At 43.2% G+C, this 18,609-nt stretch overlaps 1 protein-coding gene and 1 long non-coding RNA gene across 2 annotated transcripts in view; both read right to left on the reverse strand.

The window, feature by feature from the left end:
* Positions 1–18,609, reverse strand: part of LOC137062059 (pneumococcal serine-rich repeat protein-like) — a 52,780-nt gene that overhangs the window by 24,202 nt on the left and 9,969 nt on the right. Inside the window, exons 6-8 of the mRNA XM_067432828.1 lie at positions 14,185–15,150; positions 3,861–3,980; positions 2,535–3,338 (exon numbers count right to left, since the gene is read on the reverse strand). Of these exons, the coding sequence (XP_067288929.1) occupies positions 2,535–3,338; positions 3,861–3,980; positions 14,185–15,150 (1,890 nt within the window). The remainder of the gene's footprint in view (positions 1–2,534; positions 3,339–3,860; positions 3,981–14,184; positions 15,151–18,609) is intronic.
* LOC137062063 (uncharacterized) lies at positions 12,014–13,095 on the reverse strand. Its single transcript, XR_010901194.1, has 2 exons — positions 13,021–13,095; positions 12,014–12,618 (listed from the first exon to the last, which is right to left on the reverse strand). It is a non-coding gene; the product is annotated as an uncharacterized lncRNA (long non-coding RNA).

The raw sequence follows: 18,609 nt of genomic DNA on the forward strand, positions 1-18,609 counted from the left end.
ATGAGAATTAGTACATCGTCCTGGTAATTCTCACCTACATTTTTATGAATAGTGAGGATTCAGACATAGTTATTTCATATTATTATAAGTCAGTATGTTATTCCCAGATAACAACCACCAAACTGAATAACACACCGATCATCCGGGTACTACAAGCTATCTTGACCGGTACTACTTATATGCGTAACGTGTCACTCTGCTGTTGTTGACTGTCAGCATCTTGTGACTAAAACACTTAACAATTACAATGTTACAATGGAAGAAGACTGCAAGGTGTTCACCCAAAAATTAAAATTAGCCCACGATTTACTCAACCTTAAGTCATCCTAGGTGTATATGACATTCTTCTTTCAGACAAATAAAATCAGAGTTATATTTAAAAAGTCTTGGCTAATCCAAGCTTTTTAATGGCAGCAGTTGTAGAAATTTTTGAAGTCCATAAAAACTGCATCTGTCCATCAAATAACGTGCTCCACACAGCTCTGGGGGTTAATAAAGGCCTTCTGATGCAAATCGATAAGTTTGTGTAAGAAAAATATACATACTTCAAACTTTATAAATTCATGTTTCAGCCAATTGCCTTTCATGTTCAATTTATGGGAAAAGTGTTGAAAGTGCCTCTGGTCATCAGATATAGCACAAGCATCTTGAATTAGAAGGCACTTTCAACACTTTTTCCCACAGAAGGCAATCAGCCAGAGCTTTGAGTGTTGAATATGGATTTTTCTTACACAGTTTGATTCAGAAGCCCCCAGAGCTGTGTGAAGCACATTTGATGGACAGCTGCTTTTTATGGACTTCAAAAACAAAGCTACAACTAACTGCTATTATAGTGCTTGGATTAGCCAGAACTTTAAATACAACTCAGATTGTATTCAGCGGAAAGATTGTCATTTACACCTAGGATGACTTGAGGGCGAGTAAATCATGGGCTAATTCTTGAGTGAACCATACCTTTTAGCATTGAGTTTAACATATGGTGAAAAAGTCAAATAATTCAGCAATAGGCTTAAAGCAGTTCGGAACTGCTCTTCCTTGCAGAAGCTTTGCCTAAAAGCTAATAAAATAAACTCCAGACAATATTTCATGTTTAATTTAAGACAAGGTGCTGTGTGGCAAGTGGGAAGATGTACACCCAGCTGGTTGTGATTACAGAATAGTCATGGATTTCACTTGAGTACCTCACGGTTCAAATTGAAGCAGATAGTGGTCACCAATATTTTAACACAAAAATCAGTTATAGCAATTGCAGATAGTCTCTTTAGTTCCCTTACAATACATTTCAGAGAAACTTTAGTTAACTGGCATTTTCTGTTTACTGTGGTAAACCAAAGATAGAGGGAAAAAAGGCACAAGAAAAAAAGACTGCTTTAAAACATTTATTAGACTTCAATCTGGAAGAAATCACCAAGCATTGTGACAGGTTTCTAGAGTCACTTAGCCCTTGACATAGTAGCGGCTTGAGGAAAAGCTGCGAGAGGGTTTAGAAGCAAGGGTATTCTGGTTAAACAGTAAGCCGGAGCTACTCAGGAGCTCAGAAACACTGGATGCTCCTTGTGAAACAGCTACACCTGATGTTTGAGTACGTTCTGACGATGGCCATCTTTGAGACTTCTGGTTTTGGGCCACAGCATAAGTTTGAAATTCTTGGCTGGCAAAATCTTGAGGTGAGGATAGTGATTCACTTGGGTGGGAGGATGGAGACCCAGAGGCAAATTGACTTGTGGTACCTTGAGGCTGGATTGATCCCCCTGACTGGGTGCCATAGCTAGAGCTAAACTGCTTCCGTGAACTCTGGACTGTAGCAGACAATGAGGATGGAGACCCAGGGGCAAGAGAACTTGTGGTACCTTGAGGCTGGAGTGATCCCCCTGACTGGGTGCCATAACTAGAAGTAAACTGCTTCCGTGAACTCTGGACTGTAGCAGACAACAAGGATGGAGACCCAGGGGCAAGAGAACTTGTGGTACCTTGAGACTGGAGTGATCCCCCTGACTGGGTGCCATAGCTAGAGGTAAACTGCTTCCGTGAACTCTGGACTGTAGCAGACAACGAGGATGGAGACCCAGGGGCAAGAGAACTTGTGGTACCTTGAGGCTGGAGTGATCCCCCAGACTGGGTGCCATAGCTAGAGGTAAACTGCTTCCGTGAACTCTGGACTGTAGCAGACAACGAGGATGGAGACCCAGGGGCAAGAGAACTTGTGGTACCTTGAGGCTGGATTGATCCACCATAGACTGCACTGCCCTGCAGGTTTAGTAGTTTAGAGGACCCTGACTGGGTGCCATAGCTAGAGGTAAACTGCTTCCGTGAACTCTGGACTGTAGCAGACAATGAGGATGGAGACCCAGGGGCAAGAGAACTTGTGGTACCTTGAGGCTGGATTGATCCACCATAGACTGCACTGCCCTGCAGGTTTAGTAGTTTAGAGGACCCTGACTGGGTGCCATAGCTAGAGGTAAACGGCTTCCGTAAACTCTGGACTGTTGCAGACAATGAGGATGGTGACCCAGGGTTAAGAGAACTTGTGGTACCTTGAGGCTGGAGTGATCCCCCTGACTGGGTGCCATAGTTAGAGGTAAACTGCTTCCGTGAACTCTGGACTGTAGCAGACAATGAGGATGGAGACCCAGGGGCAAGAGAACTTGTGGTACCTTGAGGCTGGATTGATCCACCATAGACTGCACTGCCCTGCAGGTTTAGTAGTTTAGAGGACCCTGACTGGGTGCCATAGCTAGAGGTAAACGGCTTCCGTGAACTCTGGACTGTAGCAGACAATGAGGATGGAGACCCAGTGGACAACAGACTTATGGTTCCTTGAGGCTTGAGTGATCCCCATGACTGGGTGCCATAGCTAGAAGTAAACTGCTTCCTTGAACTCTGGACTGTAGCAGACAACGAGGATGGAGACCCAGGGGCAAGAGAACTTGTGGTACCTTGAGGCTGGAGTAATGCCCCTGACTGGGTGCCATAGCTAGTGGTAAACTGCTTCCGGGAACTCTGGACTGTAGCAGACAATGAGGATGGTGACCCAGTGGAAAACAGACTTGTGGTACCTTGAGGCTGGAGTGATGCCCCTGACTGGGTGCCATAGCTAGAAGTAAACTGCTTCCTTGAACTCTGGAATGTATCAGACAATGATGATGGAGACCCAGGGGCATACAGACTTGTGGTAACTTGAGGCTGGATTGATCCACCATAGACTGTACTGCCCTGCAGGTTTAGTAGTTTAGAGGACCCTGACTGGGCACCATAGCTAGTGGTAAACTGCTTCCGTGAACTCTGGTCTGTAGCAGACAATGAGGATGGAGACCCAGGGGCAAGAGAACTTGTGGTACCTTGAGGCTGGATTGATCCACCATAGACTGCACTGCCCTGCAGGTTTAGTAGTTTAGAGGACCCTGACTGGGTGCCATAGCTAGTGGTAAACTGCTTCCGGGAACTCTGGTCTGTAGCAGACAATGAGGATGGTGGCCCAGGGTTAAGAGAACTTGTGGTACCTTGAGGCTGGAGTGATCCCCCTGACTGGGTGCCATAGCTAGAGGTAAACTGCTTCCGTGAACTCTGGACTGTAGCAGACAATGAGGATGGTGACCCAGTGGAAAACAGACTTGTGGTACCTTGAGGCTGGAGTGATCCCCCTGACTGGGTGCCATAGTTAGAGGTAAACTGCTTCCGTGAACTCTGGACTGTAGCAGACAATGAGGATGGAGACCCAGGGGCAAGAGAACTTGTGGTACCTTGAGGCTGGAGTGATCCCCCAGACTGGTTGCCATAGCTAGAGGTAAACTGCTTCCGTGAACTCTGGACTGTAGCAGACAATGAGGATGGTGACCCAGTGGAAAACAGACTTGTGGTACCTTGAGGCTGGAGTGAGCTCCCTGACTGCATGCCATAGCTAGAGGTAAACTGCTTCCGTGAACTCTGGACTGTAGCAGACAATGAGGATGGAGACCCAGGGGCAAGAGAACTTGTGGTACCTTGAGGCTGGAGTGATCCCCCAGACTGGGTGCCATAGCTAGAAGTAAACTGCTTCCGTGAACTCTGGACTGTAGCAGACAACGAGGATGGAGACCCAGGGGCAAGAGAACTTGTGGTACCTTGAGACTGGATTGATCCACCATAGACTGCACTGCCCTGCAGGTTTAGTAGTTTAGAGGACCCTGACTGGGTGCCATAGCTAGTGGTAAACTGCTTCCGGGAACTCTGGACTGTACTAGACAATGAGGATGGTGACCCAGTGGAAAACAGACTTGTGGTACCTTGAGGCTGGAGTGATCCCCCAGACTGGGTGCCATAGCTAGAGGTAAACTGCTTCCGTGAACTCTGGACTGTAGCAGACAATGAGGATGGAGACCCAGGGGCAAGAGAACTTGTGGTACCTTGAGACTGGATTGATCCACCATAGACTGCACTGCCCTGCAGGTTTAGTAGTTTAGAGGACCCTGACTGGGTGCCATAGCTAGTGGTAAACTGCTTCCGGGAACTCTGGACTGTAGCAGACAATGAGGATGGTGACCCAGTGGAAAACAGACTTGTGGTACCTTGAGGCTGGAGTGATGCCCCTGACTGGGTGCCATAGCTAGAGGTAAACTGCTTCCGTGAACTCTGGACTGTAGCAGACAAAGAGGATGGAGACCCAGGGGCAAACAGACTTGTGGTACCTTGAGGCTTGAGTGATCCCCATGACTGGGTGCCATAGCTAGAGGTAAACTGCTTCAGTGAACTCTGGACTGTAGCAGACAAAGAGGATGGAGACCCAGGGGCAAACAGACTTGTGGTACCTTGAGGCTTGAGTGATCCCCATGACTGGGTGCCATAGCTAGAGGTAAACTGCTTTTGTGAACTCTGGACTGTAGCCAACTGATTGGCAGCACCTTGGGGTGAGGATAGTAATACACTTGAATAGGAGGATGGAGACCCAGGGGAAGACTGACTTGTGGTACCTTGAGGCTGGACAGAACCACTGGAAGTGCCGTTCCCTTCTTGAGAGGCAAAACCAGTAGAGGCTCCAAACAAAGCACCAGGGCTACTTGTTGGCTGGCTAGAAGAACTTCCAGACAACTCAGGCCCAGAGCTGCCCTGAGAAGTGGAAGCAGAGCCCAGAGTCTGGGTAGACAAAAAGCCGAGAGAGAGACTGCCCTGAGGGTCTAGAGTTGAAGTGGGACCAGTTGACTGTGAATCTTGACTATTAGTAAATGGGCTAGAAACCTCCAAGGGTGAGGGCAAAAGCTGGTTTGAGATTTGGGATTGGGGTGACAAAACTTGAATGGAAGTGCCAGAAGCTCCCAACAAACTGACAGAACTACCCTGAGAGCTAGAGTCATACAGACTGGGGGTACTCTGATCACTGGTAGACTGACTAGAAACAGAAGAACTGAGCTTGTTGTAGGAGTCTTGGGAATAGGGACTCGAGGCGCCTTGAGACAGAGACAAACTACTGTAACTGCTTTGACCCTGAGAGAAGGGGAATTGATCAGAGCCTTCTGAAAGTGGTCCAGAGTTACCTTGAGAAATTGAATTGGCACCTGCAGCAGATGAACTGCTGTTAGAGATACTCTCCTGAAGGAACACAGACGAAGTGGCTTGAGTACCAGAAGCTTCCTGGGAGCTGGACATGGACAAACCAGGGGAGCTCAGATTACTAGTGGACAAGTCAGCAGTGCCAAGTCCAACAGGGTAACTAGTACTTTCTCCAGGTCCAGGTAAAGAGACACTGGCAGTATCTGTAATGGTTGATCCAGAGGAGCCCTGGAGTGATGTCAAACTGCCTGCTTGCTGTTCATTTAAGGGTTGAGGCAAGGAAGCTAAACCGGAGCTGCTTGGAGCGGTTTGAGCAGGGGGTGTTGATTCAGGCCAGCTGGAAACATGACCTTTAACAAACTGGAATAAGTTCAACCTTTTCAGGGGTCTGTTAGCAAATAAGCTAGAGCCCACTTCTTTAGGCAAATTCCCAGACACAGGGACCTCTGACACAGAAGACTGGACTGCACGAGGTGAGAACATATTGCCAGAAGGTTGACCCCAAGGGTGGTGAGCATTTGAGAAAGCTCCATCTGTGAATTGGACAAAATACAAGATTTTGTAGACAAACCTCACAGATTTAATCCTTGACAAAACAAGAACTAACCCCAACCTTACCTCTAAAACCATAAGCATTACTCAAAAGCAGGAAGTTTATCAACAAGGGTAACCTACAAGCATTAAAAAAAGAGAAAGAGATATAAATATATAAAAATAAAAACAATATTTGTAATATAATTTACAAACATAGTTTGAATGAATAAACCCACCCTTTACACCCTTGATCCATGGTAAACAAACCAAAAAAACTTGTGAGTAACAGCAAAACTCCAACAGTCACCGTTTCACACCACCATAGAGAGGTTACAAAACCAAGCATATACGTAGCTGAAGAGGAGTATATTTTATAGGCCTTCATCAGTCCAATTAGAGCAAACTAATTAAATGAAACATTGTTCACCTGGGAAACTAACCGGCTGTTAAAAGATGATTGAGGATTGTTTTTGAAGGCTCTGATACCCTCTGCTGTTTAAACATTGTTATGCAGAAAATGCATTCAGACTTTCACTGTGTAATGTCACCTTCTAACCTTCTAAGAGAAGCTTTCCTCATAAACCTTACACAAAATGTGTCTGATCATTTCAGGATGACCTTTATGAATTGTTTTGTTTAATTGTAAAAATGTAATGCAGACTTTGCAAAGAGACAATTCATGATATGGGGCAGATAAGCTTTAGGATTGGGCACATGCAGCAGAACAAAGATCAATTTGTGCTAAATTGGATAGAGTCTAAAATCAATCCTGTACCTTTTCTTATTGTTCGGCTAAGCAAGTAACATGATCATGGATAAAAAAAAATTGTAAAATTTTAAATTATGTTGTTCTGACAAATGAAACTTGTGTTGGGGAGGATTTAATGTCTAAGGCTCATGTGAACATTCTACAAAGCAAATATTGGAAGACATCCAGACATCTCAACTGTCAAAGACCACATAGCACGAACATTCTCCTGGAGACGTTGAGAAATCATAGAAGGACTGTCTGTGGAGGATGTAGTCCTTTAAGCCGGGCATACACTGTGCGATTTTCGTCCGATTTCGAGCCGAATTCTGACTCGTGCGACTCTTTTTTGGGTCGGGCCGATTTTCAGGTTTATCGTGCGTCGTTTGTCAGAAATTCTGCTCGCCCCTCGTGAGGTTATCGCACAGTTGAAGCAAAGCCACGAACTGATTGCCCTATTTCCCCTCACTGCGCCTGCGCCAAAGCAGAAGTTCAACCATTTAATTTTTAAAAGCATTAAGGAAGAAAACGAAAAGAGGGAGATCTTTAATTATCTAGGTAGCTATCAAATAGCAGAAATTAAGTAAACTGTTGTGCCTCCAGTTTGTGTTGTATATATCCAGTGCATCTTATTCATTTAGCTAGTTGATCATTAATTTAGCCTACTTGTTTTACTTTCACATTTTATTTTTATTTTTTTAATATTAATTAATATTTAGCCTAGGCCTACTTAATCTTATGACGGAAAGTGGGAACCGTTGTCCATCTTGACACAATGTCATGTTGCAATGTGTTCTTTTTCTTCATGAACACGAGTCAGATGATATCACGCAGTTTAAACGCAGTCTCAAACCCAGTCAATTATTCACTACAGAAAGTGAAAGTAAAATCTGACAAGCTTTCGGTACATATTCTCAGACAACGAGAGATAAATGTAATTCAACATACTGATAACGTAGCCTATTTCTTTCTTATTTATTTTCTTAACATTTCTATTTTGGTCCATATTGTGAGAAAAAAATAGAAGAGAAGTAGGCCCATTTTGTGTTAAACAAGTTGTTTTTAGATAAATCTGCTCTTACTTTTCATTGAGACAGACATTATTATTGCAGTGTTCTGACATTATAATCATATAATTATAGACCTATAATTCCTTGTTTAATCGGGCTAAATGTTTTTAAATAGTGAGGATTAATCTATCTATTATTTTATTATGCAGTGTGTCGATTATGCATTATTGTTGGGGGGAGGGGGCAAATTAATGTAATATCAATTTAATAATAAAAGTAGGCCTACTCTAATAATAATAATAATTTTATACATCAATTCTAAATCCTCTTGATATCAATAGCTGATGCATTTACCTCTCTATAATACACCATGGTCTATCGTCGCCACAGGGATTTTATTGCGCATTTTTCACCCGTACAGTGTGAGCAGTCAAGACGCGCTCGACGGTCGGACCGCACAGTGAGAGCACATCAATCGTGAGCTTTGGCTTTACATCGCATGCGATCTACTCGTACAGTGTGAGTAGGTAACCTTGCTGAAAACGCATAGAAATCGCACAGTGTATGCCCAGCTTTAGTATACATACTTAAGAATGCCTGATGGAGTGAGTATTGAAAACACCTGAATTTTACAGGGAAGCAAAGAAACATTGAAGACAGACAAATTTCGATTGCTATCATTTATGAAACCTAAGATCATTTTAAGAAATAATATTGCTTTCAGTAGCCGCGTTTCCATTACAGATTTGCCAAAAACATTTGCAATATTTCTTAAATGTCGATAAAAAACTATTGCGAAATGACAGCGCTTCCATAGCCGCAGTTATGCGACTAAAACGTATTGTCCTCTCGCGATAGGTCATTCTAAAATGATGGTACTTGGTAGGTTTGTATATCATCCACCGCACTATCCATTATTTTTATTGGAAGGAGACATGTGTGTTATCCAAGTATTAATGGCAAGAAAAGCCCCTTAGGTTACTTAAGTGGCACAGATATGAGGTGTGTTTGTGTGTGTGTGTCAGATCTGCTTCAAGGTCTTCATGATAATGTGGCATTTCTGTGTTTAGAATCCAGTATTCCTGTAATTCTATTGTCTTTTATGAGTTTAATAAAGAACTCTGTCTCGTCTTCTCTCCAATCTGTAAAGAATAATCAACTTTTACGCACGCCAGGTTGAGAAAAAAAAAACGAATTTCCTTTTTCGAATTGCCTGAAAAACCACCTCATGAGAGCATAAAAACTTTTTTGCAATATATGGGAGTTTTTGCAAAATTGCAGCGTTTCCATTCCAAAGGATGGGTAATTTAGAACAGAGCCATTCAGCCAAATGTGAATGTATTCAAAAAACACACAATAAAAGATGAACTAAAAGTGTGTCTATTGTAGTGGTGTAACGGATCACACAACTCACGGTTCAGATCACATCATGGATCACAAGTCACGGATCGGATCATTTTTCGGATCAGAAAAAAGGGGGAGGAGACTATTTTTATTTGCTTTCCATTTACTGTATGAAAAATGTTGGTATTAGCATAACATATATGATTATGGATTTAACAAATATAAAATAAATAACCAGCGTAATAAAATAACATTTTACTCAAACCTGGGATGTGAAAATGGGCCTGAGCATAGATAAAAAAAAATTTAAATAAAAGATTAGGATGTCAACATTCTCAGGGGAGAGAGTAGACCTCTCACGCCTGTTTAACACATTCATTATTTTATTTAAAATTCAAAAGTTGGTATGGCTTGTCATCATTGCAATTCTCTTTGTAGTCCTATACACATTTAAAAAAAAAATAGATATCATGTTTAAACAATACATTTAAACAATGTTTAATTTAATTCACTACTTTATATTTATATAGCCTAGTATAGACTTAGACAATAGACAAAAACAGCCAACTCATTTTATTTCTTTCATTTAAAAAAAAATCTTTTTTAAATAAATCCTGCAGGTCATAAAGAACTTTGTTTTTCCACCTCCAAGAAAGGAATGCTCTCCATTATTTTACTTGTTTACCTAAATCTAAATGCAATTTTCCTTGCTTTACCCAAGGCAAAAAAACATGTGTTCACTTTGAAACAGAGTACACTTTACATTATATGGCACAATTACTAGAGTTTTGCATCAAAACATGTTTGTTTTAATGCAGGCAGTGCACTGTTACTTTAATTCAGCACGTTCAGCACGTTCAGCATAGACTCGGTGCAGAAACGATCGCGGCACTTCGCACTGACGGACCAAAACTGCGTGCAGTGTGAAATCTGTAATCTGTTAACATGGGTACATGTTGTGGAAAAAAACGCACCGCAAACAAACTATGCTGTGTGTGAAACGGGCATCAGCAGGTGTCGCGTTGAAGAAAGAAGCTTTTCAAGTTCTTCTGCTCATCCGCTAGCCTTTGTTGTTGACTGATTATGCCTTCACGTGAACACATGCTGCGTGTAGTTTCATTGAAACTCGGCATCGAGTTTAAAGGAACAAAATTACTTAAAAAGTAATATCGGCAAATGAAACTGTCTTTTACTCTGCGATCGCTAAACAATTCAGATTAATCCGCAAGTTAAAAAAGAAAGAAAGAAAAAAAGAGCGCAATAAATCCGCAAGTCACGTGCGTGGCGAACCGTGGGTCGTAATACGTTCGGATCAAGGATCAACTGCGATCCTTTGCACCTTGGATAAAAGCAGTACATCATCCAGGAACTTCTCACCTATCCTTTTACAGATAATGAGGTCTTGGATATACTACTCCTTTGACATCGTTTTCACCTACTAGTAGGCATAGTTGAATGCACTATTAGTAGACACATGTCAAAATCTCATGAGAATTAGTACATCGTCCTGGTAATTCTCACCTACATTTTTATGAATAGTGAGGATTCAGACATAGTTATTTCATATTATTATAAGTCAGTATGTTATTCCCAGATAACAACCACCAAACTGAATAACACACCGATCATCCGGGTACTACAAGCTATCTTGACCGGTACTACTTATATGCGTAACGTGTCACTCTGCTGTTGTTGACTGTCAGCATCTTGTGACTAAAACACTTAACAATTACAATGTTACAATGGAAGAAGACTGCAAGGTGTTCACCCAAAAATTAAAATTAGCCCACGATTTACTCAACCTTAAGTCATCCTAGGTGTATATGACATTCTTCTTTCAGACAAATAAAATCAGAGTTATATTTAAAAAGTCTTGGCTAATCCAAGCTTTTTAATGGCAGCAGTTGTAGAAATTTTTGAAGTCCATAAAAACTGCATCTGTCCGTCAAATAACGTGCTCCACACAGCTCTGGGGGTTAATAAAGGCCTTCTGATGCAAATCGATAAGTTTGTGTAAGAAAAATATACATACTTCAAACTTTATAAATTCATGTTTCAGCCAATTGCCTTTCATGTTCAATTTATGGGAAAAGTGTTGAAAGTGCCTCTGGTCATCAGATATAGCACAAGCATCTTGAATTAGAAGGCACTTTCAACACTTTTTCCCACAGAAGGCAATCAGCCAGAGCTTTGAGTGTTGAATATGGATTTTTCTTACACAGTTTGATTCAGAAGCCCCCAGAGCTGTGTGAAGCACATTTGATGGACAGATGCAGTTTTTATGGACTTCAAAAACAAAGCTACAACTAACTGCTATTATAGTGCTTGGATTAGCCAGAACTTTAAATACAACTCAGATTGTATTCAGCGGAAAGATTGTCATTTACACCTAGGATGACTTGAGGGCGAGTAAATCATGGGCTAATTCTTGAGTGAACCATACCTTTTAGCATTGAGTTTAACATATGGTGAAGAAGTCAAATAATTCAGCAATAGGCTTAAAGCAGTTCGGAACTGCTCTTCCTTGCAGAAGCTTTGCCTAAAAGCTAATAAAATAAACTCCAGACAATATTTCATGTTTAACTTAAGACAAGGTGCTGTGTGGCAAGTGGGAAGATGTACACCCAGCTGGTTGTGATTACAGAATAGTCATGGATTTCACTTGAGTACCTCACGGTTCAAATTGAAGCAGATAGTGGTCACCAATATTTTAACACAAAAATCAGTTATAGCAATTGCAGATAGTCTCTTTAGTTCCCTTACAATACATTTCAGAGAAACTTTAGTTAACTGGCATTTTCTGTTTACTGTGGTAAACCAAAGATAGAGGGAAAAAAGGCACAAGAAAAAAAGACTGCTTTAAAACATTTATTAGACTTCAATCTGGAAGAAATCACCAAGCATTGTGACAGGTTTCTAGAGTCACTTAGCCCTTGACATAGTAGCGGCTTGAGGAAAAGCTGCGAGAGGGTTTAGAAGCAAGGGTATTCTGGTTAAACAGTAAGCCGGAGCTACTCAGGAGCTCAGAAACACTGGATGCTCCTTGTGAAACAGCTACACCTGATGTTTGAGTACGTTCTGACGATGGCCATCTTTGAGACTTCTGGTTTTGGGCCACAACATAAGTTTGAAATTCTTGGCTGGCAAAATCTTGAGGTGAGGATAGTGATTCACTTGGGTGGGAGGATGGAGACCCAGAGGCAAATTGACTTGTGGTACCTTGAGGCTGGATTGATCCCCCTGACTGGGTGCCATAGCTAGAGGTAAACTGCTTCCGTGAACTCTGGACTGTAGCAGACAATGAGGATGGAGACCCAGGGGCAAGAGAACTTGTGGTACCTTGAGACTGGAGTGATCCCCCTGACTGGGTGCCATAGCTAGAGGTAAACTGCTTCCGTGAACTCTGGACTGTAGCAGACAACGAGGATGGAGACCCAGGGGCAAGAGAACTTGTGGTACCTTGAGGCTGGATTGATCCACCATAGACTGCACTGCCCTGCAGGTTTAGTAGTTTAGAGGACCCTGACTGGGTGCCATAGCTAGTGGTAAACTGCTTCCGGGAACTCTGGACTGTAGCAGACAATGAGGATGGTGACCCAGTGGAAAACAGACTTGTGGTACCTTGAGGCTGGAGTGATCCCCCTGACTGGGTGCCATAGCTAGAGGTAAACTGCTTCCGTGAACTCTGGACTGTAGCAGACAATGAGGATGGAGACCCAGGGGCAAGAGAACTTGTGGTACCTTGAGACTGGAGTGATCCCCCTGACTGGGTGCCATAGCTAGACGTAAACTGCTTCCGTGAACTCTGGACTGTAGCAGACAATGAGGATGGAGACCCAGGGGCAAGAGAACTTGTGGTACCTTGAGGCTGAAGTGATCCCCCTGACTGGGTGCCATAGCTAGAGGTAAAGTGCTTCCGTGAACTCTGGACTGTAGCAGACAACGAGGATGGAGACCCAGGGGCAAGATAACTTGTGGTAGCTTGAGGCTGGAGTGATCCCCCTGACTGGGTGCCATAGCTAGAGGTAAACTGCTTCCTTGAACTCTGGAATGTATCAGACAATGAGGATGGTGACCCAGTGGAAAACAGACTTGTGGTACCTTGAGGCTGAAGTGATCCCCCTGACTGGGTGCCATAGCTAGAGGTAAACTGCTTCCGTGAACTCTGGACTGTTGCAGACAATGAGGATGGTGACCCAGGGTTAAGAGAACTTGTGGTACCTTGAGGCTGGAGTGATCCCCCTGACTGGGTGCCATAGCTAGAGGTAAACTGCTTCCGTGAACTCTGGACTGTAGCAGACAATGAGGATGGAGACCCAGGGGCAAGAGAACTTGTGGTGCCTTGAGGCTGGATTGATCCACCATAGACTGCACTGCCCTGCAGGTTTAGTAGTTTAGAGGACCCTGACTGGGTGCCATAGCTAGAGGTAAACTGCTTCCGTGAACTCTGGACTGTAGCAGACAATGAGGATGGAGACCCAGGGGCAAGAGAACTTGTGGTACCTTGAGGCTGGATTGATCCACCATAGACTGCACTGCCCTGCAGGTTTAGTAGTTTAGAGGACCCTGACTGGGTGCCATAGCTAGTGGTAAACTGCTTCCGGGAACTCTGGTCTGTAGCAGACAATGAGGATGGTGGCCCAGTGGAAAACAGACTTGTGGTACCTTGAGGCTGGAGTGATCCCCCTGACTGGGTGCCATAGCTAGAGGTAAACTGCTTCCGTGAACTCTGGACTGTAGCAGACAATGAGGATGGTGACCCAGTGGAAAACAGACTTGTGGTACCTTGAGGCTGGAGTGATCCCCCTGACTGGGTGCCATAGTTAGAGGTAAACTGCTTCCGTGAACTCTGGACTGTAGCAGACAATGAGGATGGAGACCCAGGGGCAAGAGAACTTGTGGTACCTTGAGGCTGGAGTGATCCCCCAGACTGGTTGCCATAGCTAGAGGTAAACTGCTTCCGTGAACTCTGGACTGTAGCAGACAATGAGGATGGTGACCCAGTGGAAAACAGACTTGTGGTACCTTGAGGCTGGAGTGAGCTCCCTGACTGCATGCCATAGCTAGAGGTAAACTGCTTCCGTGAACTCTGGACTGTAGCAGACAATGAGGATGGAGACCCAGGGGCAAGAGAACTTGTGGTACCTTGAGGCTGGAGTGATCCCCCAGACTGGGTGCCATAGCTAGAAGTAAACTGCTTCCGTGAACTCTGGACTGTAGCAGACAACGAGGATGGAGACCCAGGGGCAAGAGAACTTGTGGTACCTTGAGACTGGATTGATCCACCATAGACTGCACTGCCCTGCAGGTTTAGTAGTTTAGAGGACCCTGACTGGGTGCCATAGCTAGTGGTAAACTGCTTCCGGGAACTCTGGACTGTACTAGACAATGAGGATGGTGACCCAGTGGAAAACAGACTTGTGGTACCTTGAGGCTGGAGTGATCCCCCAGACTGGGTGCCATAGCTAGAGGTAAACTGCTTCCGTGAACTCTGGACTGTAGCAGACAATGAGGATGGAGACCCAGGGGCAAGAGAACTTGTGGTACCTTGAGACTGGATTGATCCACCATAGACTGCACTGCCCTGCAGGTTTAGTAGTTTAGAGGACCCTGACTGGGTGCCATAGCTAGTGGTAAACTGCTTCCGGGAACTCTGGACTGTAGCAGACAAAGAGGATGGAGACCCAGGGGCAAACAGACTTGTGGTACCTTGAGGCTTGAGTGATCCCCATGACTGGGTGCCATAGCTAGAGGTAAACTGCTTCAGTGAACTCTGGACTGTAGCAGACAAAGAGGATGGAGACCCAGGGGCAAACAGACTTGTGGTACCTTGAGGCTTGAGTGATCCCCATGACTGGGTGCCATAGCTAGAGGTAAACTGCTTTTGTGAACTCTGGACTGTAGCCAACTGATTGGCAGCACCTTGGGGTGAGGATAGTAATACACTTGAATAGGAGGATGGAGACCCAGGGGAAGACTGACTTGTGGTACCTTGAGGCTGGACAGAACCACTGGAAGTGCCGTTCCCTTCTTGAGAGGCAAAACCAGTAGAGGCTCCAAACAAAGCATCAGGGCGACTTGTTGGCTGGCTAGAAGAACTTCCAGACAACTCAGGCCCAGAGCTGCCCTGAGAAGTGGAAGCAGAGCCCAGAGTCTGGGTAGACAAAAAGCCGAGAGAGAGACTGCCCTGAGGGTCTAGAGTTGAAGTGGGACCAGTTGACTGTGAATCTTGACTATTAGTAAATGGGCTAGAAACCTCCAAGGGTGAGGGCAAAAGCTGGTTTGAGATTTGGGATTGGGGTGACAAAACTTGAATGGAAGTGCCAGAAGCTCCCAACAAACTGACAGAACTACCCTGAGAGCTAGAGTCATACAGACTGGGGGTACTCTGATCACTGGTAGACTGACTAGAAACAGAAGAACTGAGCTTGTTGTAGGAGTCTTGGGAATAGGGACTCGAGGCGCCTTGAGACAGAGACAAACTACTGTAACTGCTTTGACCCTGAGAGAAGGGGAATTGATCAGAGCCTTCTGAAAGTGGTCCAGAGTTACCTTGAGAAATTGAATTGGCACCTGCAGCAGATGAACTGCTGTTAGAGATACTCTCCTGAAGGAACACAGACGAAGTGGCTTGAGTACCAGAAGCTTCCTGGGAGCTGGACATGGACAAACCAGGGGAGCTCAGATTACTAGTGGACAAGTCAGCAGTGCCAAGTCCAACAGGGTAACTAGTACTTTCTCCAGGTCCAGGTAAAGAGACACTGGCAGTATCTGTAATGGTTGATCCAGAGGAGCCCTGGAGTGATGTCAAACTGCCTGCTTGCTGTTCATTTAAGGGTTGAGGCAAGGAAGCTAAACCGGAGCTGCTTGGAGCGGTTTGAGCAGGGGGTGTTGATTCAGGCCAGCTGGAAACATGACCTTTAACAAACTGGAATAAGTTCAACCTTTTCAGGGGTCTGTTAGCAAATAAGCTAGAGCCCACTTCTTTAGGCAAATTCCCAGACACAGGGACCTCTGACACAGAAGACTGGACTGCACGAGGTGAGAACATATTGCCAGAAGGTTGACCCCAAGGGTGGTGAGCATTTGAGAAAGCTCCATCTGTGAATTGGACAAAATACAAGATTTTGTAGACAAACCTCACAGATTTAATCCTTGACAAAACAAGAACTAACCCCAACCTTACCTCTAAAACCATAAGCATTACTCAAAAGCAGGAAGTTTATCAACAAGGGTAACCTACAAGCATTAAAAAAAGAGAAAGAGATATAAATATATAAAAATAAAAACAATATTTGTAATATAATTTACAAACATAGTTTGAATGAATAAACCCACCCTTTACACCCTTGATCCATGGTAAACAAACCAAAAAAACTTGTGAGTAACAGCAAAACTCCAACAGTCACCGTTTCACACCACCATAGAGAGGTTACAAAACCAAGCATATACGTAGCTGAAGAGGAGTATATTTTATAGGCCTTCATCAGTCCAATTAGAGCAAACTAATTAAATGAAACATTGTTCACCTGGGAAACTAACCGGCTGTTAAAAGATGATTGAGGATTGTTTTTGAAGGCTCTGATACCCTCTGCTGTTTAAACATTGTTATGCAGAAAATGCATTCAGACTTTCACTGTGTAATGTCACCTTCTAACCTTCTAAGAGAAGCTTTCCTCATAAACCTTACACAAAATGTGTCTGATCATTTCAGGATGACCTTTATGAATTGTTTTGTTTAATTGTAAAAATGTAATGCAGACTTTGCAAAGAGACAATTCATGATATGGGGCAGATAAGCTTTAGGATTGGGCACATGCAGCAGAACAAAGATCAATTTGTGCTAAATTGGATAGAGTCTAAAATCAATCCTGTACCTTTTCTTATTGTTCGGCTAAGCAAGTAACATGATCATGGATAAAAAAAAATTGTAAAATTTTAAATTATGTTGTTCTGACAAATGAAACTTGTGTTGGGGAGGATTTAATGTCTAAGGCTCATGTGAACATTCTACAAAGCAAATATTGGAAGACATCCAGACATCTCAACTGTCAAAGACCACATAGCACGAACATTCTCCTGGAGACGTTGAGAAATCATAGAAGGACTGTCTGTGGAGGATGTAGTCCTTTAAGCCGGGCATACACTGTGCGATTTTCGTCCGATTTCGAGCCGAATTCTGACTCGTGCGACTCTTTTTTGGGTCGGGCCGATTTTCAGGTTTATCGTGCGTCGTTTGTCAGAAATTCTGCTCGCCCCTCGTGAGGTTATCGCACAGTTGAAGCAAAGCCACGAACTGATTGCCCTATTTCCCCTCACTGCGCCTGCGCCAAAGCAGAAGTTCAACCATTTAATTTTTAAAAGCATTAAGGAAGAAAACGAAAAGAGGGAGATCTTTAATTATCTAGGTAGCTATCAAATAGCAGAAATTAAGTAAACTGTTGTGCCTCCAGTTTGTGTTGTATATATCCAGTGCATCTTATTCATTTAGCTAGTTGATCATTAATTTAGCCTACTTGTTTTACTTTCACATTTTATTTTTATTTTTTTAATATTAATTAATATTTAGCCTAGGCCTACTTAATCTTATGACGGAAAGTGGGAACCGTTGTCCATCTTGACACAATGTCATGTTGCAATGTGTTCTTTTTCTTCATGAACGCGAGTCAGATGATATCACGCAGTTTAAACGCAGTCTCAAACCCAGTCAATTATTCACTACAGAAAGTGAAAGTAAAATCTGACAAGCTTTCGGTACATATTCTCAGACAACGAGAGATAAATGTAATTCAACATACTGATAACGTAGCCTATTTCTTTCTTATTTATTTTCTTAACATTTCTATTTTGGTCCATATTGTGAGAAAAAAATAGAAGAGAAGTAGGCCCATTTTGTGTTAAACAAGTTGTTTTTAGATAAATCTGCTCTTACTTTTCATTGAGACAGACATTATTATTGCAGTGTTCTGACATTATAATCATATAATTATAGACCTATAATTCCTTGTTTAATCGGGCTAAATGTTTTTAAATAGTGAGGATTAATCTATCTATTATTTTATTATGCAGTGTGTCGATTATGCATTATTGTTGGGGGGAGGGGGCAAATTAATGTAATATCAATTTAATAATAAAAGTAGGCCTACTCTAATAATAATAATAATTTTATACATCAATTCTAAATCCTCTTGATATCAATAGCTGATGCATTTACCTCTCTATAATACACCATGGTCTATCGTCGCCACAGGGATTTTATTGCGCATTTTTCACCCGTACAGTGTGAGCAGTCAAGACGCGCTCGACGGTCGGACCGCACAGTGAGAGCACATCAATCGTGAGCTTTGGCTTTACATCGCATGCGATCTACTCGTACAGTGTGAGTAGGTAACCTTGCTGAAAACGCATAGAAATCGCACAGTGTATGCCCAGCTTTAGTATACATACTTA

Source organism: Pseudorasbora parva, chromosome 23 (assembly GCF_024679245.1).
Source record: "Pseudorasbora parva isolate DD20220531a chromosome 23, ASM2467924v1, whole genome shotgun sequence".
In the NCBI taxonomy this organism is placed as follows: domain Eukaryota; kingdom Metazoa; phylum Chordata; class Actinopteri; order Cypriniformes; family Gobionidae; genus Pseudorasbora; species Pseudorasbora parva.